This window comes from Rhinolophus sinicus, linkage group LG15, assembly GCF_036562045.2.
Source record: "Rhinolophus sinicus isolate RSC01 linkage group LG15, ASM3656204v1, whole genome shotgun sequence".
Lineage (NCBI taxonomy): Eukaryota > Metazoa > Chordata > Mammalia > Chiroptera > Rhinolophidae > Rhinolophus > Rhinolophus sinicus.
Window position 1 is genome coordinate 31,220,115 of NC_133764.1, and position 24,712 is coordinate 31,244,826.

Here is a 24,712-nt window from a genome sequence, read left to right on the forward strand (position 1 = left end):
ATATAAGGCTATTCAGATTTTGTGTTTCTTCTTGTATCAGCTCTGATAAGTTGTGTTTTTCAAGTAATTTGTCCATTTCATCTGAATTGTCACATTTATTGGCATAAAATTGTTCATAATATTCCATCATTATCCTTTCAGTGAACCTTTTTAACAAACCAACTTTTGGCCTAATTAATTTCCTTTATTGTTTTGTATGTCATGATTTCTGCTTTTATTTCTATTATTTCTTTCTTTACTTATTTTGAGTTTTAGCTTACTCTTTATTCTAGTTTCCTAAAGTGGACATATAGATAATTAATTTTAAACTTTTCTTATATTCAAATGTAAGCACTTATAGCTACATCTTTCCCTTTAAGCACTCTTTCCTGCATCTCACAAATACTGATGTGTTTTATCTTCATTATCACTTAGTTGGAAATATTTCCTAATTTCCCTTTTGATTTCTCCCTTAACCCCTAGGTTATTTAGAAATCTATTGCTTCATTTCCAAATCTGGGGACCTTTCTAGTTATCTTTGTAATTTTTAACTTAATTTTATTGTGGTCAGAAAATTATTCTGGAAGGTTCACTCTTTTGAAATTGACTGAGGCATTATATGACCTTCCATGTGACCATACCATGTGGAAGTGAAGCAAATGTTTATTCTGTAGTCCTTGTGATGAATGTTCCATAAATGTCAATTAGAGGCAGGTGGTAGATAGTTGTTGAAATCATCTATATTCTTTCTAATTTTTGCCTAGTTGTTCTATCAATTATTGAGAGAGGAGTGTTAAAATATCCATTTGGGGTGTGGATTTGTCTCCATTTCCCTTTAGTTTTGTCTTCCTTTTTAGTTTTGAAAAATGGACTCTTCATCTTTATGAAAATCCCTCTATCTTGGTAGTACATGTCTTCAGTATATTTTGCTTGATATTAATGTAGCTACTCCAGTTTCTTATGCCTACTGTTTGCACGATATATCTGTTTTCTTCTTTGTACTTTGAACTCATCTGCTTTTATATTTAGAATGAGTCCATCGTAGACAGCATAGAGTAGACTCTTGCTAGTTCATCCAGTTTGACAAGCTCTGCTGTTTAATTGGAAAGTTTTGTCCATTTGCTTTTCTATGTATAAAATCATTTTACCTACAAGTAGAGGTAGTTTTATTTTTTCCTCCCCAATCTGGATGCCTTTTATTTTGTCTTGTCTAATTTCTCTGGTTAGAACCTCCAGAGCAATGTTGAATAGACGTAGTGAGAATGGACGTTCTTATCTTTTTCCTGATCTTAGCGGGGTCAGTTCCTGATCTGTCTTCCTCACTAAGTATGATGGTAGCTGTGGGGTTTTCATAGATACCTTTCATCAGGTTGAGGAAGTTCCTTTCTGTTCCTAGTTAGTTGAGTGTATATATCACAACGGGATGTTGGGTTTTGTTAAATGGTTTTTTTTCTGCATCTGTCGAGATGAGCATTTTTAGGGTCCATTAATATACATTGTTTTATAATGATTTTCGTATGTTGAACCAACCTTGCATCCCTGGGATAAATCACACTTGGTATGGTGTATACTTTTTTTTTATATTCTACTGGATTCAGTTCGTTAGCATTTGTTGAAGTTTTTTTCCATCTATATCCATAAGGGATGTTGGTCTGTAGTTTTCTATGGTATTTTGTTAATGAAATCCCGTGCTGATGAATACAGCATTTATGGTTTCTCAATGTCTTTTTGTGGCTTGATAACATTTATTTTTTGTGCTAAATAATATTCCATTGTGTGAATATACCACGGTTTATTTATCCATTCACCCACTGACATACATCTTGGTGGCTTCCAGGTTTTCACAATTATGAGTTAATTGTTTTAACAATTATGCTATAAACATCCACGTGCAGGTCTTTGTGTGGACATACATTTTTAACTCACTTGGGTAAATACCAAGGAGTACAATTGCTAGATCATATGTTAAGAGTATGTTTAGTTTTTATAGGAAACCACAAACTGTCTTCCAAAGTGGCTGTGCCATTTGGGTCCCACTATCAGTGAGTGACAATTCCTATTGCTCCATATCTTTGCCAGCATTTGATGTTATTTGTGTTTTCAATTTTGGCGATTCTCAAAGGTCTGTAGTGGTATCTCGTTGTTGTATGAATTTGCAGTTACCTAATGACATGTGATGTTGAGCATCATTTCACAGCCTTATTTACTAACTGTATAACTAACTGCTTTGGTGAGATGTCTGTACAGGTCTTTTGCTGACTTTGTAATTGGGTTGTTCATATTCTTATTGTTGATTTTAAGAGTTCTTTGTATATTTAGAATAATGGTCCTTTACCAGGTACATCTTTTGCAAATATTTTTTTCCAATCTATGGCTTGTCTTTTCATTCACTTGACATTGTCTTTCACAGGCATTTATCCTGCGTCATGTTCTCTGACCTTCCGTGATCTGTGGTTTGGTGTCGGACATTAGTTTGGGGAAAATCTCAGTCATATGTTTTTATTTCATACAGTTCTTTTGCTCCTTTCTTTCTTCTCCTTCTTGTATTCCCATTATGCATTTGTTACACTTTTTGTATTTGTCCCACAATTGTTGGATATTCTGTTCTGTTTTTTTGAGTCTTTTTTTCTTTTCTTTGCTTTTCAACTTTGGGAGCTTCTTTTGAAATATCCCCAAGCTCAGAGACTTTTTTCTCAGTCATGTCCAATCTAATGAGCCATCAAAGGCATTATCTTATTTCTGTTACCATGTTTTTGATCAGTAGCATTTCTTTTTTATTCCTTAGAACTTCCATCTAAGAAATAACTGGGCCCCATGGAGTTTTTAACTCTCAGATTTGTGTGCACTGAGCCTCCAGCAATCCATCAATTACAGTCGAAGTTTCCCTTCCTCGGTGCTGGTTCTCAGGGGTATCGACGCTCCAGAATGTTGTGGGTCTATTTGTCTGTCTGTGTCTTACGTTTTGGGGGCAGTGGTTTGCCCTGTAACCTCACTTCTCTGACAGCTCTAAGAAGAGGAGTTGCTTTTTCAATTTGTTCAGATTTTTACTTGTCAGCATGAAGTGACAACTTCCAAGCTCCTTACATGCTGGACCAGAAACTGGAACTTTCCTACTTAGTAGTTTTTAAAAATTGGACATTGTGGAGATTCTGCCTTCTGTTATGCAAGGAGTATTGATGTTTCTGTTCTCGCAGGCAGTTAATTATTAGCGAATCCCCTTAAACTTGTGGAAGCTTGGTTTTTGCACTTTGTTAGAACTGGCTCTTTCAGATTTGGTCCTTAATCTTAGGTAAATGCCTTAGTCCCAAGACATGGTCTTTACTCCTACGTGTTTCCCCAAAAATAAGACACAGCTGGACAATCAGCTCTAATGCGTCTTTTGGAGCAAAAATTAATATAAGACCTGGTATTATGTTATATTATATTACATCATATCATATCATATCATATCAGACCCGGCCTTATAGTAAACTAAGACCTGGTATTGTTATGTTACGTTGTGTTATGTGATGTGATGTGATGTTATGTTATATTATGTTATGTTATACCCGGTCTTATAGTAAAATAAGACCAGGTCTTATATTAATCTTTGCTCCAAAAGACACATTAGAGCTGATTGTCCGGCCGGGTCTTATTTTCGGGGAAACACGCTAGCAGGAATCTTTTGGGACTTCAGTGGAAAATAGGAAGTGTTTGTCAAGCCTTTCTAACAACAGCATTCACACTCTAAACACTACCTTCCCTGCACTGGGTAGCACAGAAATGTCTGCTGAGCTTTTCAGACTTCGAGCTGTCGGTAGAGCCTGTCTCCCCTGCACATGCACAGCGCAGGGGTCAGCCGAGGATTTGAAGGGAGTTTATTTGCACTTTTGAGGCTTCCCCTCTCTGGCCCCTTCCTTCCCAGGATTTCACCCACCAGTTTTCATCGGTTGCAGCCCTGAACTCTGTCCCTTGACACCTCAAGCCAAAGAGCCCTTCGGTCCTGTGCTGTGTGCTGCACAGACCGGGGGTGGCAGGGTGGGGATCTCCCCAGGGGAAAACACTTTTAAACACAGACCCAACCCAGTGTGGCTTTCTTCTCTCAAGGATCAAATCCCTCTCAGCTTCTGCCTGCGTTGGTTATTTTCTAGTGCCTTCAATTTGCTGTGTTTTGAAATATGTTGACTAGAATGTATAGTGTCACCTACAGGAGGGTTAGTTCTATGCAAGCTACCCCACTATCCCCTTATGGGGAAGTCTTTAATTTTTACAAGAGGAGTCAGTCCCTACCTTCACTTGACTGGTTGATTACCAAAGCTCGCGTCACCACTCCTTGTGAAGAAGAGCTCCACTGAACCCCAAACTCTCAGCAAAGGCACTAACTCTTACTCTGCTGAACAGCCTGAGTCTCCATCACAGGAGGAAACCCCTTAAGGACGGCTGCCCAAAGGCTGCGCGATTTACCCTTTCTGTCACTCAGCAGTTGAGATTTTACTTCTGTCCAGATGGGGCCAGAATGAAAGCTGTAGCCTCAGGTCGCGTGGCTTCGGTCCCTGTAGGTCTGCTTTTATGGAATTGCACTTTAGCATCACGCTCTCATCTTGTAGTGAAGGGCGTGATAGGAAGTCATCAGCCAGACCATCCTGATTGTACAGCTATATTTTTAATAAGAAGGTATGAGGAGCCACTGGAAAAAATTCTCACACCTCTGTGCCAGAAACGCTCTGCTTCCCCAGAGCAATCAAATTTAAGTTTCTAATGTCTTAATGTTTGGTTCCTGAGAGACTCAGAGGCAAAGGTCTTTAGGAACTCGGAAGGAGGGCTGTCCTCTGCCATAATTCCTTTTGTTTATGTTATATTCGTTTCTGTCAGATACTTCGACTACTGTTTTGTATGCAAAGCCAGACAGCAAAGCCATCTGAATCATTACCAACCGAGGATGCTGCCATCACTCTAAACATTTGTCACTCCTTTCTGGGGACTGCTTAATCGCCAGGCTTTAATTCCTACAAGAATGTCAACTTCAATTCAAAGTGAAATTACTCACCTTGCCTTCCTACTGTTTCACCAGATTGAATACATTTGCTATTCAAGAAATCAATTTCCAAAAAAAGATCAAATTTACTCCCAAAGGGGCAGAGATGAGAACTATTTGAATGTTCTACTGGCTCTGAAGTCAAATTCAAGGGGATCATTCTGGACAACAGGAACATCCTGGGATAGCACATAGATTCTCCAGATACTTTCTTTGTCAGGAAGAGCCATCATCTGAATAGTCAAGTCCCGTGTGCTTGAGTCACTTACGACCCATTGCAGTTCTCCTTTCCAACACAGGGCAGAGCGGGGTTTGATGGTGTGTGTGTTGTCCCCCTCTCTCTAGGTGGAGCCAAAGCCTGTGATGGGAGTGTGGGCCCTGAGCAGCATCACGAACCTCCCCTTATATTTAACCTAGAAGACGTTGCAGAAGCTGTGCCTCTAGAACGAGGCAGTGCCGAGTACCGGAGCGTACTGCCCAAGGTCAGAGAGGCTCTCGCAGATGTCCTTCAAGATATTGCTCACGACAACATCTCCAGAGCGGACTATACTCGGGACCCCTCGGCAACTCCCTGCTGTGATCCCCACCAAATTGCCTGCCGCTGCCAAACGGCCTCCCTGACTGACATTTCCACAAGCAGAAACATCGGGAAATGAGACAGGGCAAGCTCACCCCCCAACTTCAGTCTTACCGTCTTTAGTTATGTCTGTGTTACAAATAAGTCTCAGAATGTTGTTTCGAAGCCACCACCTTGCGTCCCCCACTGTCCGTTCTGCATGCTGGCTTGAGAGGACAGCTGTGCTGAGCTGTGATGGGAAGTGCACCGGCTTCGGGGTCAGACCAGGCTCAAGACCCAGCTTTTGAACTTAGGCCACTAGGTCACCTAACTCGCAAGCTGATTTTGACAAGTCAGTAAGGCAGTACACGAAGGTGCCTTGCGTGTTACTTGACACTTGAGGCAGGCGCTCAGTCCATTTTAGGTTTTTTGTTTGTTTTTAGTGCACCTAGTTTCACTGGTCGTTTTAGCAGAGATTCATTCCAGCTGGTATGTAGAGCAGGGCTTCTCCACTTTCAATGTGCACATAGATCGGCTGGGATCTTGTGAAAGTGCAGGTTGTGGCTCGGAAGGTCTGGGGTGGGGCTGAGATCGTGCACCTCTGGGACACTCCTGGGGGTCTGACTTGAGTAGCATGGCTAGAGACTAGACCAGGTCAGATGTCTCCAGGCAGAAGAGCCCACAGATAAGTCAGGGCCCGACCTACCGCCCCCACCCCCTTTTGAAAGTCAAACGGCTGTATTTGAGAGTTAAGGCATTCTTTCTGCTTCCTAAAACCACGAAGAAATACATTTTTAGAGACTCAAAATGCATTGCCATGATTTTATTATTAGTGTCCTAAAGGGGACTCAAAGTTAATAAATGATTTATTCCAAACACTGCAACAGTACTTTGCCTGGCGAAAATAGTCTCTCTAGATGAAATGTACAAGAAATACAATTAGAAGACATTTCCCTATAAGTACATTTTTACACAGCATACATTTGAAAAGGATGCCCTTTGTAATATAAAATTCCGGTTACAGACCAATATGGTTAGTTCGCATTGACGCCACGGCTGTAATATATTTTAAATAGCGGGACGTGTGCAGTGTCCCCCACACCCACTGGCAGCCAGGGCTGAGGAGGGCTCGGTGAGCAGTGAACCACGTCCTGTGGCTTAAGCAGGAGGCACCTGGGATTCCAGCCCCCCATTCTGTGCCCACAATCGCACTCCATTCTTCCTTGTTTCTCCAAAAACACCTGACAGGGGGTGTCCTGATTTCTGAGGTGCGCGGCTCATCATGACTGCTTCGTTTTGCCCTTCTGACTTCCACGGCACAACATTATCTACCGAAATCAAAACAGAATGGCCTTACTCTCTCCAAGAAGAGGCTGTCGGGCAGGCTGCGGGATTGACAGATCTGTGCCCTTGCAGGGCCGGCGGGGGGAGGCCGGGCATACACGGCCATGGAAATTCACCCATCTTATGCAGGTGTGGAGGAGGATGGCACAGTTTCAGAAGATACTGACTATATATAAAATATGTGTATGTGTATTTTTTAAAAAGGCTCATCTTGTAAACACAGACTGCTAAATCACTATTATATTAAAAGTCGGGACGTACCTTGGTCCCAGTCCCCTTACTCTTGCTCACAAGAGGAAGAGACTAGTGTCAGAAAACATGCAGACTTGTAAAAGTTGGCTTGTTACTGAAACAAATGTTGCCCTCCCCCCCACCTCTGAATGCTGCATTGTTCTAAGGTACCAGAAAGGATCAATTCTCTTTCTTTCATGGTCCTTAGAGCAAAGTACATCCCAAGGGGATAAGAGTGACCATCTCTAGAGAAGTGTCAGTATATATATATTTTAAAAGACCACTGGTGATGACCCATATTCTTAAGGCAAAGGCCCAGGAGCTCCTCGTGAGATTGTCCAGGCAAGCGTACGTTCATGTCTACAGCAGGGATTTGAACCAAGCAGACACGCCAAGCTCCTTTCAGAATCCCGGAAGTTTTTAAGGAATGTGGGGAGAGATGGGAACTCTGGACAGATATTTCAAATAGGCATAGAAGAGTAAAGGCAGAGAGAGGGAGTTGTCTGGCATCTCCCGTTGAATGTTATTGCCTGTGAGGATGTGACTGAGATGGTTGATCCATGTTGAGAGAATATCCCAGTAGCACTTACGCCTCTGGTCCTTGTGTGGTGAGATGGAGAAATCTACCTGCTACTGTGTCAGTGTCTCATAGGAGCATGGCCTCACCTCACTGTCTACCTGCAGGCTCGAGGACAGGGCTGGGGTCTGATGGCCTCTGTGACACCTGCCACCGGCTCTGCACACGGGCTGCCTGATACCTTCTAGGGTCGAACAACCGTTCTAGGGAAACTCGCTGACAGTGATCGACACGCACTGACAAGAAGCCTTCCTCGTGTATAAATAAAAGTCCCTGATGTAATTTAAACGAACCTGCACTCATTGGGCCCTCACAGAAGGAGATAGGACAACTGGCTTCCTGGCAGTGTGTAGGCGAACAGGCCTCGTGACGAGTTCTAGCACTAGTTCTTAAGCATCCCCTCCCCCCTTTTTCTTTTTTACTCCAAACAAAGGCTCTACACAGTGTACCTATCATGTATATAGATCTTCTTTGGCAAGGGACCAACTCCTGAATGCCAATATCGGGAGTACCCAGATTCTGTAAATATCAAAAGTTGTAAGGTCTACTCTGCTCACAGCTAAGAGTCTAATAATTTTTTATAGCAGCCACAGACCTTTACCCAAATTACGGAAATGGAACCCAATGAGTGAATGTGCTAAACCTTGATGGAGCAGGACAGTCACTCGTATCCCCAACTGCATCTGACTTGCTCTGGTTCCTGGAAGATGCAACGTCAGGTAAATGATCACCAGTGTTTGGGGGACAAGAAAACCCCCCTTCAGGGCTGGGGCATGACAACCTAAAGGCAAAATGACTGCTTTATCAGGAGGCTGCAAGCCAACAGATGTTTTTACATTTATAATTAGTGTTTTTAAGGGCCACTGCTTTCTACCCCTAAAACAGAAACTTGACTTCCTGGCAATGTCCTTGGCAGTATGCCCACTAACAGCCAGCGTGTAGATGAAGCTCAAGTTCATCGAGCCTTCATGGGAACACAGACGGCCCTCCCGTCAGGCACGGGGGGCCCACAAGACCCATTCTTTTTTTTTTTGGCTGCCTATGCTCACTAGATTGTCCTGTGCATTCATGCAAGAAAGAAGCCAGAACTACACTCCATCCTTTTGCACATGGAATCTCAACTGCCACAAAATCACAACCAGGAGAAGACATTCCATACCAAGACTAACGGGCACTGAAGCAAAGCCCCAAAGGCTGCTGTCTCTGCTTCTAGGAGGGTCACGCTGACTTGACTCTCCACGTCTCGGGCCAAACACCGCTTCCGTCTATAAATGTTTTTAGGGTGACTATCTGGGCTGTCCTCTAAGTGACGCTCACAAGAGGGGTCTATGTGTTGGAATATAGACTAGAAGCCTGAAGACTCAGAAGCTAAGGAGGCACTGGTAGTCACCCCGGGTACAGCGATGCTGGGAGAAGCCAAGCGCAGCGCCAGCCAACCCTGGGGCTCTCGCTGCTGGAATGGCTGAAGCGGGATGCTGGGAAGCCCAGCTGGGGGCGCCCCAGGGCTCTGCACACGGCCTGCCTGTGCTGCGGGGGCTGAGTCTGCCACCATCAGCGCTCCAGGGAGTGAGGGTACCTCTTACCATGGCGCACAGCAGCCCAGCCCCGTTAGCACATCCCTTCAGCCCCAGGACAGCAGCATTCTGCAAAAGCACCTTCAGGAACCTCACAGAAATAAGAGTTGACACAGGGAGAAGGTCCTGCCTTGTGAGCAGCAAAGATAGTGCTCCAGAAGCAAAGTCGAGGGTTTGGGGCCGCCCCACCTTGCCGGGTTAGTGCCCGGTTATTCTAATGCTGTTGGGTTGAGCGGGACACCTGATGGCTAGTCTGTAAACATGAACGGTCTGTGGCTTTCTGAATATTAGAGAGGAAGATTAGTTGTTAGAGACTAGGTAACGGGCACGAGGCGAAGGCTTCCTTCTAAGCATATAGACCGAGCCACTCTCTTAAGGGTTCCTAATGCTCACAGGGGGAAATTCATTCTCATCATCAAGACACACTGGTCCCGTCGCAAACTCATGTTCAGGAATAACCTCTCCTCGGAGCGCCCCGCCGTCCTCAGAATAACCTGGAAACCAAGAAGGAGGCATGAGAAGCCACACGGTCAGTTCTTGTGCCAGGACCCAGGGCAGAACCTCAGAAAAAGGAGAATTCAGAGAAGCCACAGAGGCCGCCTCTGCCTTTTGCCTGGAGAGACTGCGCGTCAGATGAATCCACATCCCCACCTTCCCCCTCAGGTTCCTAAAACTTTCCACCTGTTTGCAAATTCTCAAAGAGGCAAACAGTTCATGCCACGTGTGAGGGAAACAAGCCTGTGGTGCTGTGCCTGCCAGGTGTAGGGACCCGACTTCAGAGGCTATTCCCATGGCCTCAGCCTCACCAGGGAGGAAATAAGTGGTTCCGGGAGAGTGCTCCATCCACAGGGAACAGTGAAGGGACAAGAGGGTCGCTGTTAGACACATCCCCCATGTCCACTCACCTGGCACCGTGGAGGCGGAAGCCGTGCTGGGTCTGGCTACAGTTGCTGCGTACGACTGAGGTAATGAAGGTCTGAGGTCATTTTCTTTATTCTCGTCTGATCCTGAGCCAAGCAACCTAATTGCAGCAATTACGAGGGGAAAGAAAGAGAGACCATCACATACCCAGGACACCTCTGAAAGGAAAAGCACTAGGAAGCTCGTGCGTGGCCGCTGGTGTGTAAAGTGTAGACTTATCAGCACCCAGCTGGGTTGGCATGAACTGACGTGACCTTCAATTGCCAGGATCACTTACACAACTTCATAACAACCCCTTTCTCTTGCATGTAATAAATGGAGATGGGCCCTTTGTGCTTCCTGGTACACTCAGGCAAGGACGCGGAGACAGGCTAGCGGGGGATGCTCCACGTGTGAGGGGGCAGTGGCAGCTCATGGTGTCCTGTCCACAGCAGGAAGAGGTCATCCTGCACTTGGTCATGGAAGTCAAGAGAACTTTTCATTCAATTCAGTAACTGTTTTTGAGCACACGTTACATACGAGGAAGAAGACGCTCCAGTTTGCGTTTTATTTACCCTGGCACTTTTCCTGGAAGTGTACAGCATGGTGAGGGTGCCTGACACTGGGCCCAGCATAAAGCAGGTGCCCACTAGACGTCTGCCACCGAGATTGCCGGTGAAGAACAAAGCAAAGCAAGAGCACTGAAGCTTGTCATGGTTCTTGGCCAAGTGACAACTCTACCAGCCGGCTCTTGAAAAGCTGTCTTTTTGAAACCTAGTATCTTTACCTGTGGGTTTTGATTAAGACACACTCTCCTCCGTCCTGAGGATCCAAATTGTAGATATAAAGGTGTCCATCGGATGATGCAACTAAGAGCCTTGGCAACTTCTGGATCCTAAGAGCCAAGCGAAACATGTGCTGTGATTACAACAGCTTCACATGACAAAGCCCGACGCACCCTGGCTGTCACCAACTCCTCCTGCCATCAACAAGTCTCAGCCCACGGACCCCAGAGTCTGGGTTTCTGGCTCGTTGTGTTCCGACCTAGTGATCCACCTGGAGGATTAATTCTTGTCTTTGAAAATAATTGTGGGGAAGAGACAAAATGATGTGTGTACACACTATTACTCCATAAAAAGCTATTGCCAACAAAACATAGCTTACCTGACGGGGATGTCATCTTTATCTTATGTGTGTCTGTGCCTTTAACATGACAAAAAGGGGAAAACTGGCTCACCATCTTTGCTGGCTAGCTTTATGAAATTTTTAAGGTGTTTAACTCCTTTAAACTCCTTAGATAAAACATCTGTCGACCCCATAGGTATCTGAACCTAGACACTGGAACTAGAGCCTTTTTACATAACTACATAAAAACAGGAATTGTTTTCAAGACAGGGTTATTATAACCCAAAGGTGAAAATTCCCATGCCAGCTTTCAGCTGCTCCCTGAGATGACAGGAGAGGCAGCTGACAGGAGACTGGAGAGTTTCGATGTTGCCCATCCTTCCCCTTGGCCACCTTCTCTTTCTTTTTTCCTTTGCAGGTGTCTGGGGGATGGGGTGGGGTTGTGCTTCGGGGAAAATAAGTTTGTGAGAGTGGGTGGTGCCGTACGTACGTTGAGAGGGTGCAGATGTTCCTCTGTCCAGAGAAATTCAAACGGCCGGTGGCGAAGGCCCTGTCCTGATTCATCATGTCTGACACCTGGGCGGGGAGGTAGTTGGAAGCGGCCATGAACATCTTTCCCACGTAGCCACTCCAGGTCGAAGGCTCCTCTGACCGACTGGGGGAGCAACGCACGGGCCAGGATGAGACCGAGCTGCAGTGCAGCCCCGGTGATCCTGTAACCTACACACCCCACTGTTGTGAGCCGCACTCAGGGCAAGGGGAAGGGACTGCTCCTTAGCTTAATGTCCTGCCCACCCAGAGTGACTTGGGACAGAGTATTCTGGCTGTGCCCACAGGGCAGCGAGGGCTTGTTTGTCCTTCAGATGAGCCATGGCAAAGCTCTTAAGAGGTTCCCAATGTTACCGCTTTCCTACATTAAAGAAGTTGTACCTGACGATTAGTCTGATTTCTAAAAGGGGGCTGGGCTAGAGAAGGTGATGGAATTGATATCTGGACTCTGAAATAAGCTTGAGCCTGTCCCGCGCGCAGGGAAGAACAGACTGAGCTCAGTGTGCAGGCCTCCACGCTAGATGGAGTGGGAAGCAAACCCCCAGGCAAGACGCCTGGGCGGTGTCTGATTACACCCTGGGTTGCCCAGGTACCCCGCGATTCACAGCGGTGCAGACGGTTCAGAGGGACGGGGTCCGCCCCCGGCAGTCCTCCAGCTTCGTCCCAGGGCCTCCGCCAAGCCAAGCAGTGCCGGTTTCGTTGGTGGGAGACGTGAGGAGGGATGGGGCACCCCCCACCTCCGCTCGGCACAGGGAGCAGCAAATCAGTGCCAGTGCAGCCACATGCTGCAGGGGCACCTGCTGAGAAGCCACTTGTCTACAGGACCCAACCTGGCAGGGAACACACACAACGGCTCAGAAGCCCTGGAGTTTATTTTTCACTCTGTCACCAACTGGCTGGATGGTTCTGGGACAAGACTCTGGGCTTCCGTGTTCTCATCTGAAAGTGACGGGCCCTCCTGGGCGTGTTGCTGCCATCCTATGCTCTTATGCACCACAAAGCATGGCTGTTCTGCTGTTCCTACAGCTCGTGCTAAAAAGGGTTGGGGTTTACAAGGGTATAATATCCAGGTCCTGCATTCAAGGTGGAGACATAGGCCAGAAAAATATAAAAGAGAAAACATGGGCAGTTGATGTCCTCTGCCACATAGAGGCCACAGACAGTAGCTACTCCAGGACCACGGAGGTGGGAGAGGTGGATCAAGTTCCATCACCTCTCAGTTCCCCTTATTTGGAAAACAGGGATAAGCACGGTCACCTAGCTGTGACAACTAACAGCCAGTGCTTGGCACATGGCAAATACTGTTTTATAAGATGGCGTCTCTGCAGCTGGCGTGACTGAAGAGGCTGTGGGGGTGGTGGCCTCTGGGCTGTGCTCTGCAGTCAGGTCTGACTCAGAGCTCCACGGGGGGTGGGGGGGAGCACTTCAGATGTGGACACAGAGGAATGCATCCAGGAGTCACAGCCAAGCTGGTCTGGCCGAGAGGGATGAGGCAGGAAGGCAGCAGCAGATAAGGGCGACCAAGCAAAGCCTTGAACACCAAGCTGGAGGAGCTGGGAGACTGTCCCCAAGGACAAAGGGGAATAAAGTGTCTGAGGAGGGTGTCACATCAAAGGAGCATTTGCAGAAGATGAGTCCACTAAGAAGACATTGGATAGATTGGAAAGAAGAGACTAGAAGGGGTGAGACTAAACAGAAGAGTCATGAAGTGGACCAGACAAGACATGTTAAAGATAGTGGCCAAAGAAATGGGACCAAGGAGGCACAGGTGAGCCATGCCGCACAGGCTGTGTGAGCGCTTCATGGAAGGCCGGGGGGGAGTTGGGAACCACTGGAAGCTTCTGTTCCTGGTTATCTGAGGTCACAGGCAGAAACAGGAGAGGCTGGAGAAAGCAGTGAATTCAAGTGGCCATTTGCTGTCTTAAGCATCAATAGTGACCTCAGATGAAGGCCTGACTAGAACAGCAGTTGGGGGTCACTCGACCACCGGCCCTTAGGATTTTCAGGGGCATCTTAACTGTTCAGTTCCAGGGCTCCAACCTGCTACAACAGATGACGAATTAAACCTCCAGAAGAGATCAGGGCTTAAGTTTTAGAAGCTGTTCGAGAAGTGACAGAAAAGTCTAGAACATAGATGTAATCTTCATGAAAAACAGAGTCAGAACTGTGGGGCAAACCATGGGCTTTGAGGTCCACATAAGTGGGTGGGCGTTCGCAGGCTCCGAGAAGACTGAGGGGAGAGAAGGGAGCAACTCCTAGTATTTCAAATGCCAATGGGGGACAAGTTTTCCAGAGAAGGGGTGTTATCCCAGCCTGTAGAGTGAAGTTAGAACCAGGACTGAAATATCCACAGCACAGTTACTTGGTAGGTGGTGCCCTTGGATGGAGTCACACAGACGTGTACTAATACATGCATAACAGAGGCCAGGTACTGTATCATACCAAGTTGGTGGAATTTTGTGTGTGTGTGTGTGTGTGTGAAAGTTCTACCACATTATGAGAAGAATTTCTTTCAGTCATAGAAGACGGGACTCTCTTGGTACAATTGTGAAACCCAGCACAGGACTCTGTAGTTGGGACATTTATTCGAGACGTTTCGGGGAGTTTCCAGTCTGGAGCAGCTCTAGAAGCCTGGCAGGGGTGTAAAATGTGGCACTTATATGTGAACCCTGGATTTGGAGACAGAGGCCAGCTTTGAGCAAGACATTGAACTTCTCTGAATTTGTTTCCCTGCCTGCCTTCTAGGAATATGGTGGGGACCAAGGGAGGAAGTGTGTGAGAATACTTTATGAAGTGCTCCCTCGATGTACAAGTGTCGTCATCACTGACGATGCCCCCTGCTTTCTGAGTGTGATTGAACTAATCACCAAACCTTCACATTGCAATTTCCTATGATGACACTAAAGAGGAGTGTCAGGAGACATGAGGGGTTGGCAGTACCCTGAGGAAGCCGTGAGCCACCTACTGTGCTCCTAGAAATGGGACCCTGATCTTGGGAAGAGGGCTGGGTAAAGAGACACTGCTGATGGCTGGGTGGGAGGAGAATTTGTCATAGCTTTACTGCTTTTCAGTGTAAAATATCTAAAGGGCATGGGCACACACGTAACGTACTCAGCACTGTAAACTAATGCTCGCACATGACGGCAGGCAGAATCTCTAGCAATGGCCCCACGATTCCATGGCCTGGTCCCTGGAGCATGTGACAGTGATGAGGTAGCAGTGAGCGTGTCGCTATATGGCCGGTGACTAGCTAGGGAGATTATCCAGGCAGGCTTGCTCTAATCACAGGAGCCCTTAACAGCAGAGAACTTTCTCTGACTGCTGACAGAAAAGGCGGAAGGAACAGTCAGAAAACTCCAAAGCCCAAGAAGGATTCAACGTGATGTTGCTGGTGGGAAGGCTCAGTGAGAAGGGATGTGGGTGGCCTCGGAGCTGAGAGCCAGCAAGGAAGCGGGGACCTCACTGCTACAACTGCAAGGACGTGGTTCTTGCCCATAACAGGGATGAGTTTGGAGGAGGCCTCTGAGCTGCAGATGGGACAGCAGCTGGCTCACACTGGGATTTTTGCCTCGTGATACCCTGAGCGGAGAACTGTGAGATAATGCATGTTGGATGTTTTAAGCCAGTATGTGTGTGGTAATTTGTTACAGCAGCAACAGGACACTCATACACACAGCACTGGCTGCAATCTAACACATGCTTTATACCGCCAACCCTCACCCCCTTCCTGCCACAGTTACACTCACGGGCACTGAGTGTTAGCCACGCACTCAGGGGTGGGGTGATGGCAATGATGAGTATATTACCAAATTTATAGCCACACCGGCACATTCTTATTAGTGTTTACTGTATGCTAGGCATTACACTCAATGCTTTAGGTCAAGGAACTCACGTAATCCTCACAACAAACCTAAGACGTGTAGAAGATTATTTTATACCCAAGTACAGAAAGATTAAATTAGCTGCCCACGGTTGGGTGACCCCCGACTTTGTGCTTCCACATGTTACATCACCAGGGCTTTGCTCACATACACTCCCCACTTTGGTGAAGACACACCAAGCAAAGCCACGGTTACGGCATTCAAATGGAAGAAATCGCTTAGGCTGGCAGTGGTCATGGTCAGCGCTGCAGAATACTCGGGCCTGGCTCCTTTAGTCTAATGAGTGTTTTACATGCAGCGCCGTACTTACCTGTTGGTGAGGTGTTCCAGCTTGAAGATGTGTACTGTCTCGGTGTTGCTGGAGGCGCAGAGGAACTGGGAGTCCGTGCTGAACACCAGGGAGCTGATGGTCACATACCTAGAAAACAGCGTGACAGATGGACTTGGGAGCCGGAAAAAATGAGTTCAAAAATCAGTTTTCTGAGACTGTAGACATCCTGAAGAGTTTAGGTATTCTCAAATCCCTTCAACCTTGTGCCATTCATACTTAGAAATTAATGTTGAAAGATTTGTAAACGGACTTGAGCAAGAAGAAATAAGGCATTGTTCCTTCCGGTCATCTTGGGAGTTTTCCAGCTGCTCTGTGCACTGGTCCAGCTGCAAATCCTACAGCCAGTAGGGTCCCTGACCACCACACGTCCTTTATTTCCATGGAAGGGAATCAGAAATTACTTTTGGACTGTGACTCCCTTGCTCTCTCATTTCTCCTTTGCTGGGCACCCACCCACCTATTTAAAAAGGACTCTTGTGGCCGAACATCCATGTTACACGATGTCTATGCTCTCAGGTGTACTAAGTACTGAGTGGGCCTCTAAGTCAGTTACCTGCGAAAGTACAGTTCTACCTCCTCCGCGGCACGGGGGGGGCGGGGGGGGAGGGCACAGAGCCCCCCTGCGGCCTCTCCCTAGATCGCTGCCAGCCATCCATTGCAGAACCTCTGTGGGTACTTTAAAATGGGTTTTACAGTGAACACAGACCTTTTCATTCCTCTCCGAAACTCATAGAGCTTTTGCCCTTCAGGTACAGAGAACACCCGGATGACCGTGCCCTGGAAAAGAAAGCAGGTGGACATTAAAGACCATTAATGGCTGCACACAGACATGTCCCTTTAGAGAGGAGCTTGTTGTCTTGGCTTTGAACATCTGTCTCTGAAGAGGAAGCACAAAGTGTTGAGCACAGAGGCTTTTCTGTTGGCACATGCGCCATATAAGCATTTCTCAGAATGCGTCTATCTTCCTTTACCCTCCCACACTAGCCCAAGGCTGTGTGTGTTCACTTGTACCGCTCTGGCTTCCTACAGTAGTCACTCTGCCTGTTTTTCATGGCATTTGAAATTCCCCTTGATCATGTTCCTGATTAGTTTAGTCGGAAGAGGTCAATCTTACTTGCTAATGGCAAAGCATTTTGTTTACACTATGCTTATGAAAGGCGGCATCTATCTGTATCTGTGACGATGTGATGTGTACGCATACTTCTTAATAAGACTGCAAGCTTTTGTGCAAAGTGTCTTGCATCTTGCATAGCACAGGCCTTTGGTCTATTGAATTTACAATGCATCAATATTCCACAACATGGGGCAGGGGGGCAGACATTGTCCCTCTGAAATGAATTCTGAGGGGGCCCAGCGACCATTCAGTCCTGTGTCACCAGACTCGCTCCATCGGCTCTTTGGCACCGCGGGAGCCATCCAGCAAACCCTGGGCAGGAGGAGAGCCCGTGAGGACGCAGAGCACACTCACTTTTTCTGAAGCGCTCGCTAGTTTGGAGCCTGCGGCGTTGAAGGTGATGGCAGCCAGTGTCCCCTCATGAGCAGCAATAGTGCAGACTGTTTTCTGTTTGTGAAAAGGAAAAATAGACATTGACATGGGGGAAGAGGGACGATTGATTTCATCTCTTTTTCCTTCCTCTTTTCTTCCGAGACACTCGCCCTCATTTGCCAGGTGCCTCTCTCTCTCTCTCTCTCTCTCTCTCTCTCTCTCTCTCTCTCCAGCATTTCCAGCAGACCATTTACATATAAGCTGTACATTGTTTTCTGGTGTATCTAGATTCTGCTTCAAGGACCACTCCATTTCTATCCCTTTTCCTGTCCTCAGAGAGATGGACAACCACTGTGTCCAGAGAGGAGTGATGTCATTGTCACGGGCCCTCCCTGCGTGTACCTTTAGGGGATTCCTGCAGTTATCCTGCCCCACTCTGGGAAAGAGCTGCACACTGTCACAGCCTGTGACACCTTCAACCCGACAGTGGGCCACCAGCTGGCAAGTGGTTCCCATGACACTGCAGATGTTTGCCTTGGCCTGGCATGCTGCCTCCTGGCTGTTGACTGATGGCATGAGGGCAAATATCAGTACCTACTCCTCCACACCCAACAGCTGTGGCCAGAAAAAAGTCCCCCAGTGTTGCTTCTGCCTCTGCACCTCCCCTCGCTGTGACAGAGCCTGCCTGCTTATCACCTGCCCCTGACCATAGAGCCAAGCAGACGGGCTGGGTCAGCCGGGGTCACTGTCAACTTACCAGGGAGTGTCCATCGTAAAGCACAATTTCGCCTGTGGTCAGGCTTCCGGGATAGGCCACGTAAGAATTGGAATGGTTGATAGAGAGGGCACATAGACCTGGCAGAGAATAAACAGCAGATGAAAAGCCAGTGTCCAGGGAGAGAAAGTGCCTGGACAGGGCACCTGAAAACAGTGCAACTACAGCGCCACCTTCTGGTGAGGGGAGGAAGGCTTTGCAGACAACTTTCAGATGATTGTTCTTCAAATCAAAGGACTCCAATAAAGGAAATTCACAGCGGAGGACCTTCCGATTTGACACTGCCCGTGTCCTCTCCCCAGCTAAGCAACTAGAGCTCAGAACATTGAAAATGCTCTTCTTCACGTTTGACCCCAAGGCTCTGAAACCACATGGACTTGTCTTCCAATTGCATTAGCCTCTAGGCCTACAAGAGAATGTTACTTGTAACCGAAATGAGTCTTCCAAGTGTGAAAGGGCAGTATGTGCCAGCCCTTCTGCAGGTGATTAAATATAGTTGGCCAATCATTTCAAGTTGGAGAACGGGAGGTGGTGAGGGAAGGGGCCTGTTGAGAAATGGCTCCTTTCTGAGCCGAGTGCCCTGCCTTGATGAGGACAATGGGCCTCTCCAGAGGAGGAAGTTCATTTGAAGGTGGAACCTGCAGTTAAGATGTCTGCCATTGAAACAAACTAAAGAAAGAGGACATTTTGGACTTAAGATGCTTCAACAATATTCTGGACGAGTAAACAGCCAATCAAACCACTGAACCAACATAAACCATTCTTATTTACAAGGAGGTTCAAGAAGGGGGAGAATCCTAATACCATGTAAGGAAAGGATTTTCACAAAAGTGGTTTAGATTAACAGAGATGCATGTGACAGAAGTGAGTTCAAGGAATTACCAGAACCAAAAGCACGACCAGAATAGGAACTTCAAGATTAGGCAAGAGAGACATCTTTTCAAATAAAAAAGGTGACCTCTTTGTTATAAGTTAGCATGTTCAATGGGTTTCTTATAAATGTGTAAGAAAAACTTTAGGTCAGTCTAAAATGTACCCTACCTCATCTGCTGTGGGAAAGAGCAGAGGAAAAAAAAAAGTCGAACGCTGAGCATCGGAACCAAGGTCCCACTTCCTGCTCTGGCTTTGCCGAGCACACAGCCAGGGCTGTGCTCTTATCACTTGCCACACAGAACTATGGGAAGAAAGGGACTGACTGGTGCCCTTGCCTGCGTGCTCCGGCACCCTGCAGCCCTTTTGCCTGCACAAGGTCACTCTTGGTCCCGGCCTTAGAAGAGACCACTCACACTTTCCCAGTTTTGCTCTGGGAACCACAATTCCCCATCTCATCTAGGTTCTTTGCCATCCAAATGGCAATTTCAAGAACAGCTAAGCAGGCAGAAGGCATGCTGGTCTTGTGACACTGGGGAGGGTGGACAGTTGGGAGATCAAGTTGGCTTGCATGGGGGGTCGGGGTTCCCATAGGGGTGGTGAGCAGAAAAGAGGTTAAGACTGAATGTGGCAACTGTAGAAGTACCAAACCAGAGAGTTAAGATCTTATAAATGCGGTGGGTAAGTACTGAAGGTTTCTGAGCACATGTTTAAAAAAAGCAGAGTTAATCAAAACCACAGAGATACCACTTCACACCCACTAGGATGGCTATTATCAAAAAGACAGATAATTGGAACCCTCATGCACTGCTGCTGGGAATGTAACATGGGGCAGTGCTTTGGAAAACAGCCTGGCAGCTCCTCAAAAGGTTAAACAGAGAGTTATCATATAACTAAAAAATTCCACTCGTAGGTATATACCCAAGAGAAATGAAAACATATAGCCACACAGACACTTGTGTATAAATAGTCATAAAACATTTGTAAGAGTGAAAAACTAGAAACAACCCAAATGTCTATCAACTGATGGATAGATAAAATGTGGCCTATCCTTACAATGGCACATTATTAGACAATGAAGAGAAATGAAGTACTGACACACACGACATGGATGAACCTTGAAAATATGCTAAGTGAAACAAGCCCGTTACCAAAGACCACTTATTGTATGAAATGCCCAGAACAGATAAATCTATAGAGACAGAAAGTAGATTAGGGTTGCCTAAGGTGCGGCCACAGGAGGTGATGGCGACAAGGTAATGGGGTGTTTTGCGGGGAGGGGTGATGAAATGTTCTAAAATTGATTATGGTGATGGTTACACATCTCTGAATGTACTAAAAGCTATTGAATTGTGCACTTTAAATGGGTGAATCATATAGTATGTGAATTATATCTCAACAACAAAGCTGTTAGGGAAAAAAAGGCCACGTTTTAAAAATATCTATTCATATCTGGCAGAGACAGGCTGAAGACATGGGTTCAATACCCAGGCCTACCATCTATTGTATGAGTATAACCCTGGCTGAGTTATCTGTGGCCTGTCCAGGCCCCTTTCCTGTCTGTGAAATGAGGGGCTCTGGTGATATAGGGTTCTTTCACCTTTAACATTCCAAGATGCCAAGTCTTCGCTTACTTCCTCTATCTAAAACTATTGACAGGGCCCATCTTTGTGTCAGGGAATGCTAGGAGGTCTTGGACAAATACTTCCACTGCCCTTCAGAATTTTTCTTTGGAGGTATAATTGACATATGACATATTAGTTTCATCGTGTACAACATAATGATTCAGTATTTGTATATATGGCAAAATGAACATTACAAAATATCTAGTGATCCATCACCATGCACAGTTACAATTTCTTTCTCATGATCAGAACTTTTAAGATCTCATCTCTTAGCAACTTGCAAATATGCAGTACAGTATTATTAGCTATAGTCATCGTGCTGTACATTATTACATTTACATGACGTATTTATTTTATAACTGGAAGTTTGTACTTTTTGATCCCTTTCACCCATTGTGTCCACCCCCCACTCCCCACCTCTGGCAACCACCAACCTGTTCTGAGTATCTATGAGCTCCATTTTAAAAAAAATGCCACATATAAGTGAGTTCACATGGTATTTGTGATATTTGTCCTCTGACTTATTTCATGTAACATAATGGCCTCAAGGTCCATCCATGTTGTCGCAAATGACAAGATTTCCTTCTTTTTTTATGGCTGAATAATAGCCCATTGTACACATATATTGCATTTTCTTTTTCTTTATCCATTCAGCCATCATTGAATACCTAGGTTGTTTCCATGTCTTGGCTGTTGTAAATAATGCTGCAATGAATATGAGGGTGCAGCTATCTCTTTGGGAGGGTGGTTTTGTTTTCTTCGGATATATACCCAGAAGTGGAATTGCTGGACCATACGGTAGTTCTATTGTTAGTCTTTTTTTAGGAACCCCCATACTCTTCCGTAGTGGCTGCACCAATTTACATTCCCAGCAACAGTGCATGAGGGCTCCCTTTTTGCCACATCCTCACCAACACTTATTATTTCTTGTGTTTTTTATAATAGCCGTTCTAACAGGTATGTGGTGCCCTTCAGAGTTTTGCGTTAAAATGTAAATATCCCAGAAAGACTTCAACTTCTTCAGCTAACGTGGAACTTTCTGTCAGACCTAATGGAGAATGAGATGACCCTAGATTCTAATGAGAAAGGGACAAAAGATAATGGCTGGGGCAGGTATACTGACACATAACCACTTACTTGACAGCTTTCCCTCTGGGCTCACACCTCTGCCAGCCCATCTGAATATAGCCAAGGGATCCTGCACACCGACCCTCGCAGACTTAATGAAGGTCCCCAGAAATGCTTAACGCAAGTTCCTTCGATTTCTTAAGGTCCAGTTCTCAGACACATCCAACCGGCTACAAGAATATATCTTTATTTCTTGTGAAATCCCCCAAGGAAAGTATGAGTTTGCTTCAGGCTTAGATATTACCATTCTGTTTCTCTCACAGGTGTCACGCAAAGCTTTATTTTAGGTAAAAATGAGCTTTTTCTTTGATACAACTTTATAATAGAAAAGTGATAGTGTAAAAAACTTTGCAGGACCCAGAAAGTATGAATAAAGAGACTCATTCTAAAGTCCAGAGGCTTTTCACTGTTCTCAATATTTGAGTATAATTCCTTCCAGTCTTTTGTCTATGTAGAATTTCAGTTTTGATGTGGCGTTTGGACTTGTTTTAGACTTGACAAACATTTTCATCACTCACTGTCAGCTATAATTTCACTGAAATTGTTTGGCTGTGATTCTTCTACAGCTAGAAAAGAAGGACCGGCTATCAATTCAAGAATCAGTGGCATCAGCTGGATGAGGAAGTCCTGTGATTCTAAGCCATTCCCTCCTTGGGGTAATATTTATAGTGTGACATGTGAAACTTCGAGCAAGTTAATGGTGATTTTTTTGTTTGTTTTTCTGTTTTGTTTGTTTTGTTCTTTTGATTCCACATGTAAATGAAATCACATGGCATCTGTCTTTGTCTGACATACTCCATTCAGCACAATACCCTCCAGGTCCATCCCTGCTGCTGCAGATGGCAAGAACCTATTCTCTTCCATGGCTGAGCAATATTTCATTGTATATATGTACCACCTACTTTTATACATTCATCCATCGATGGACACATCTTGGCCATTGTAAACAATGCTGCAGTGAACACGTGGATGCACACATCCCCTTGAAGTAGCATTTTGGGTTTCTTTGGAGAAATACCCTGAAGTGGGATTACTGGGTCCTTCATTGTCCCTTCTTATAGCTTTTGTTTTAAAGTCTATTTTGTCTGGTATAAGTATTGCTCCCCAGCTTTTTTTTTTTTTTGCTTTTTTCATTTTCATGAAATATACTTTCCCATACCTTTACTTTCTGTCTGTGTGTTTCTTTCAATCTGAACTGAGTCTCCTGTAGGCAGCATATGTAAGGGTTTTGTTTTCTTATCCATTCAGCCCTCCTATGTCTTTTGATTGGAGCATTTAATCCATTTACATTAAAAGTAATTGTTAACAAATATATAGCTATTTCCATTTTATTATTCATAATCTTGATATTTTCTCCATCTTAAAGAAGTCCCTCTAACATTCCTTGTAATACTGACTTGGTGGTGATGAACTCCTTAAGCTTTTTCTTATCTGGGAAGCTCTTTATCTGTCTTTCGATTCTAAATGATAGCTTTGCTGGGTAGAATAATCTTGGTTGTAGGTCCTTACTTTTCATCACATTGAATATTTCCTGCCAACCCCTTCAGGCCTGCAAAGTTTCTGTGAGAAATCAGTTGACAATCTTGTGGGAGCTCCCTTATAAGTTACTAGTTGCCTTTCTCTTGCTGCTTTTAGGATTCTCTGTCTTTAACCTTTGCCATTTTAATTACAATGTGTCTTGGTGTGGGCCTGTTTGGGTTCATCTTATTTGGGACTCTCTGTGCTTCCTGGGCTGGTATGTCTATTTTCTTCACCAGGTTAGGAAAGTTTTCAGTCATTATTTCTTCAAGTAGGTCCTCAATCCCTTGCTTTCTCTCTTCTCCTTCTGTACCCCTATGATGCAAATGTTGTTATGCTTGTTGTCCCAGAGGTCTCTTCAACATCCTCATTTTTTTGGATTCTGTTTTCTTTTTGCTATTCCGATTGGTTGTTTTCTGCTAGCTTATTTTCCAAATCACTGATTCAACCCTCTGCTTCTAGTCTGCTGGTGATTCCTTCTAGTGCGTTCTTCATTTCAGTTATTGTATTCTTCACTTCTGACTGGTTCTTTTTTATGGTTTCTATGTCCTTTTTTATGCTTGCTATCTCTTTGTTGAAGTTTTCACTAAGTTTCTTGAGTTTCTTTACAACCATTGTTTTAAATTCTGTCGCTGGTAGGTTGCTTTTTCTTTTTCTGGATTTTTCTCCTCTTCTTTCATTTGGGATGCATTTCTTTGTTTCCTCATTTTGGCTGCCTCCCTGTGTTTGTTTGTATGTATTAGGTAGATCTGCTATCTCCCCCAGTCTAGGTCAGGTGGCATTATGTAGTTGGGGCCCTGGTAGTTTCCCTCGTCACCTGCTCTGGGTGCTCCAGGAGTGTCCCTTTTGTGGGTTGTGTGTGCCTTCCTGTTATAGTTGAGTCTTGATTGTTATTGGCACATCCATGGGTGGGATTGACCCTCAGGCTGATTGGCTGTGGGACCTGGCCACTTCCATAGCTTATGGGGGGTTTACACCAGTAATTGGGGTTCACCCCAGCAGGTTCTGGTGCCTGTTGAAACCACCCTTTGTGTATGCTGCTTGTAGGGCTAATTGGGTGGTGCTCTGCTGTAGTCTGAAGCCTACCTACAAGTATGTTGGTTCTGGGGCCTCTTAGGAGGGGCTCCAGTGCAGGCTCAGGTCACCCACTGCCTGTGATCGGCTGGGCACTACCTGGTAGGAGTTTAATACAAAGAGATCCGTGGCTTTTCCCTGCCTGTGCTAAACCTGGAGGCATGTGGGAGAGGCC

At 45.6% G+C, this 24,712-nt stretch overlaps 2 protein-coding genes across 11 annotated transcripts in view; one reads left to right on the forward strand and one right to left on the reverse strand.

Moving 5' to 3' along the window:
- ARSG (arylsulfatase G) overlaps window positions 1-6,438 on the forward strand; it is a 96,198-nt gene extending 89,760 nt beyond the window's left edge. For 9 of the 10 annotated variants that reach the window (XM_019732854.2, XM_074319760.1, XM_074319762.1 and 6 more), the window contains one exon: window positions 5,339-6,438. In XM_019732854.2, the coding sequence (XP_019588413.2) occupies window positions 5,339-5,649 (311 nt within the window). In that variant the 3' untranslated portion in view covers window positions 5,650-6,438. The remainder of the gene's footprint in view (window positions 1-5,338) is intronic. The other variant, XM_074319763.1, reaches the window with a different exon arrangement.
- Window positions 6,358-24,712, reverse strand: part of WIPI1 (WD repeat domain, phosphoinositide interacting 1) — a 32,679-nt gene continuing 14,324 nt past the window's right edge. Inside the window, exons 5-13 of the mRNA XM_019732862.2 lie at window positions 18,305-18,402; window positions 17,530-17,622; window positions 16,768-16,838; window positions 16,041-16,148; window positions 11,791-11,955; window positions 10,963-11,070; window positions 10,181-10,296; window positions 9,669-9,769; window positions 6,358-6,877 (exon numbers count right to left, since the gene is read on the reverse strand). Coding sequence (XP_019588421.1) covers window positions 6,830-6,877; window positions 9,669-9,769; window positions 10,181-10,296; window positions 10,963-11,070; window positions 11,791-11,955; window positions 16,041-16,148; window positions 16,768-16,838; window positions 17,530-17,622; window positions 18,305-18,402 — 908 coding nt within the window. The 3' untranslated portion in view covers window positions 6,358-6,829. The remainder of the gene's footprint in view (window positions 6,878-9,668; window positions 9,770-10,180; window positions 10,297-10,962; window positions 11,071-11,790; window positions 11,956-16,040; window positions 16,149-16,767; window positions 16,839-17,529; window positions 17,623-18,304; window positions 18,403-24,712) is intronic.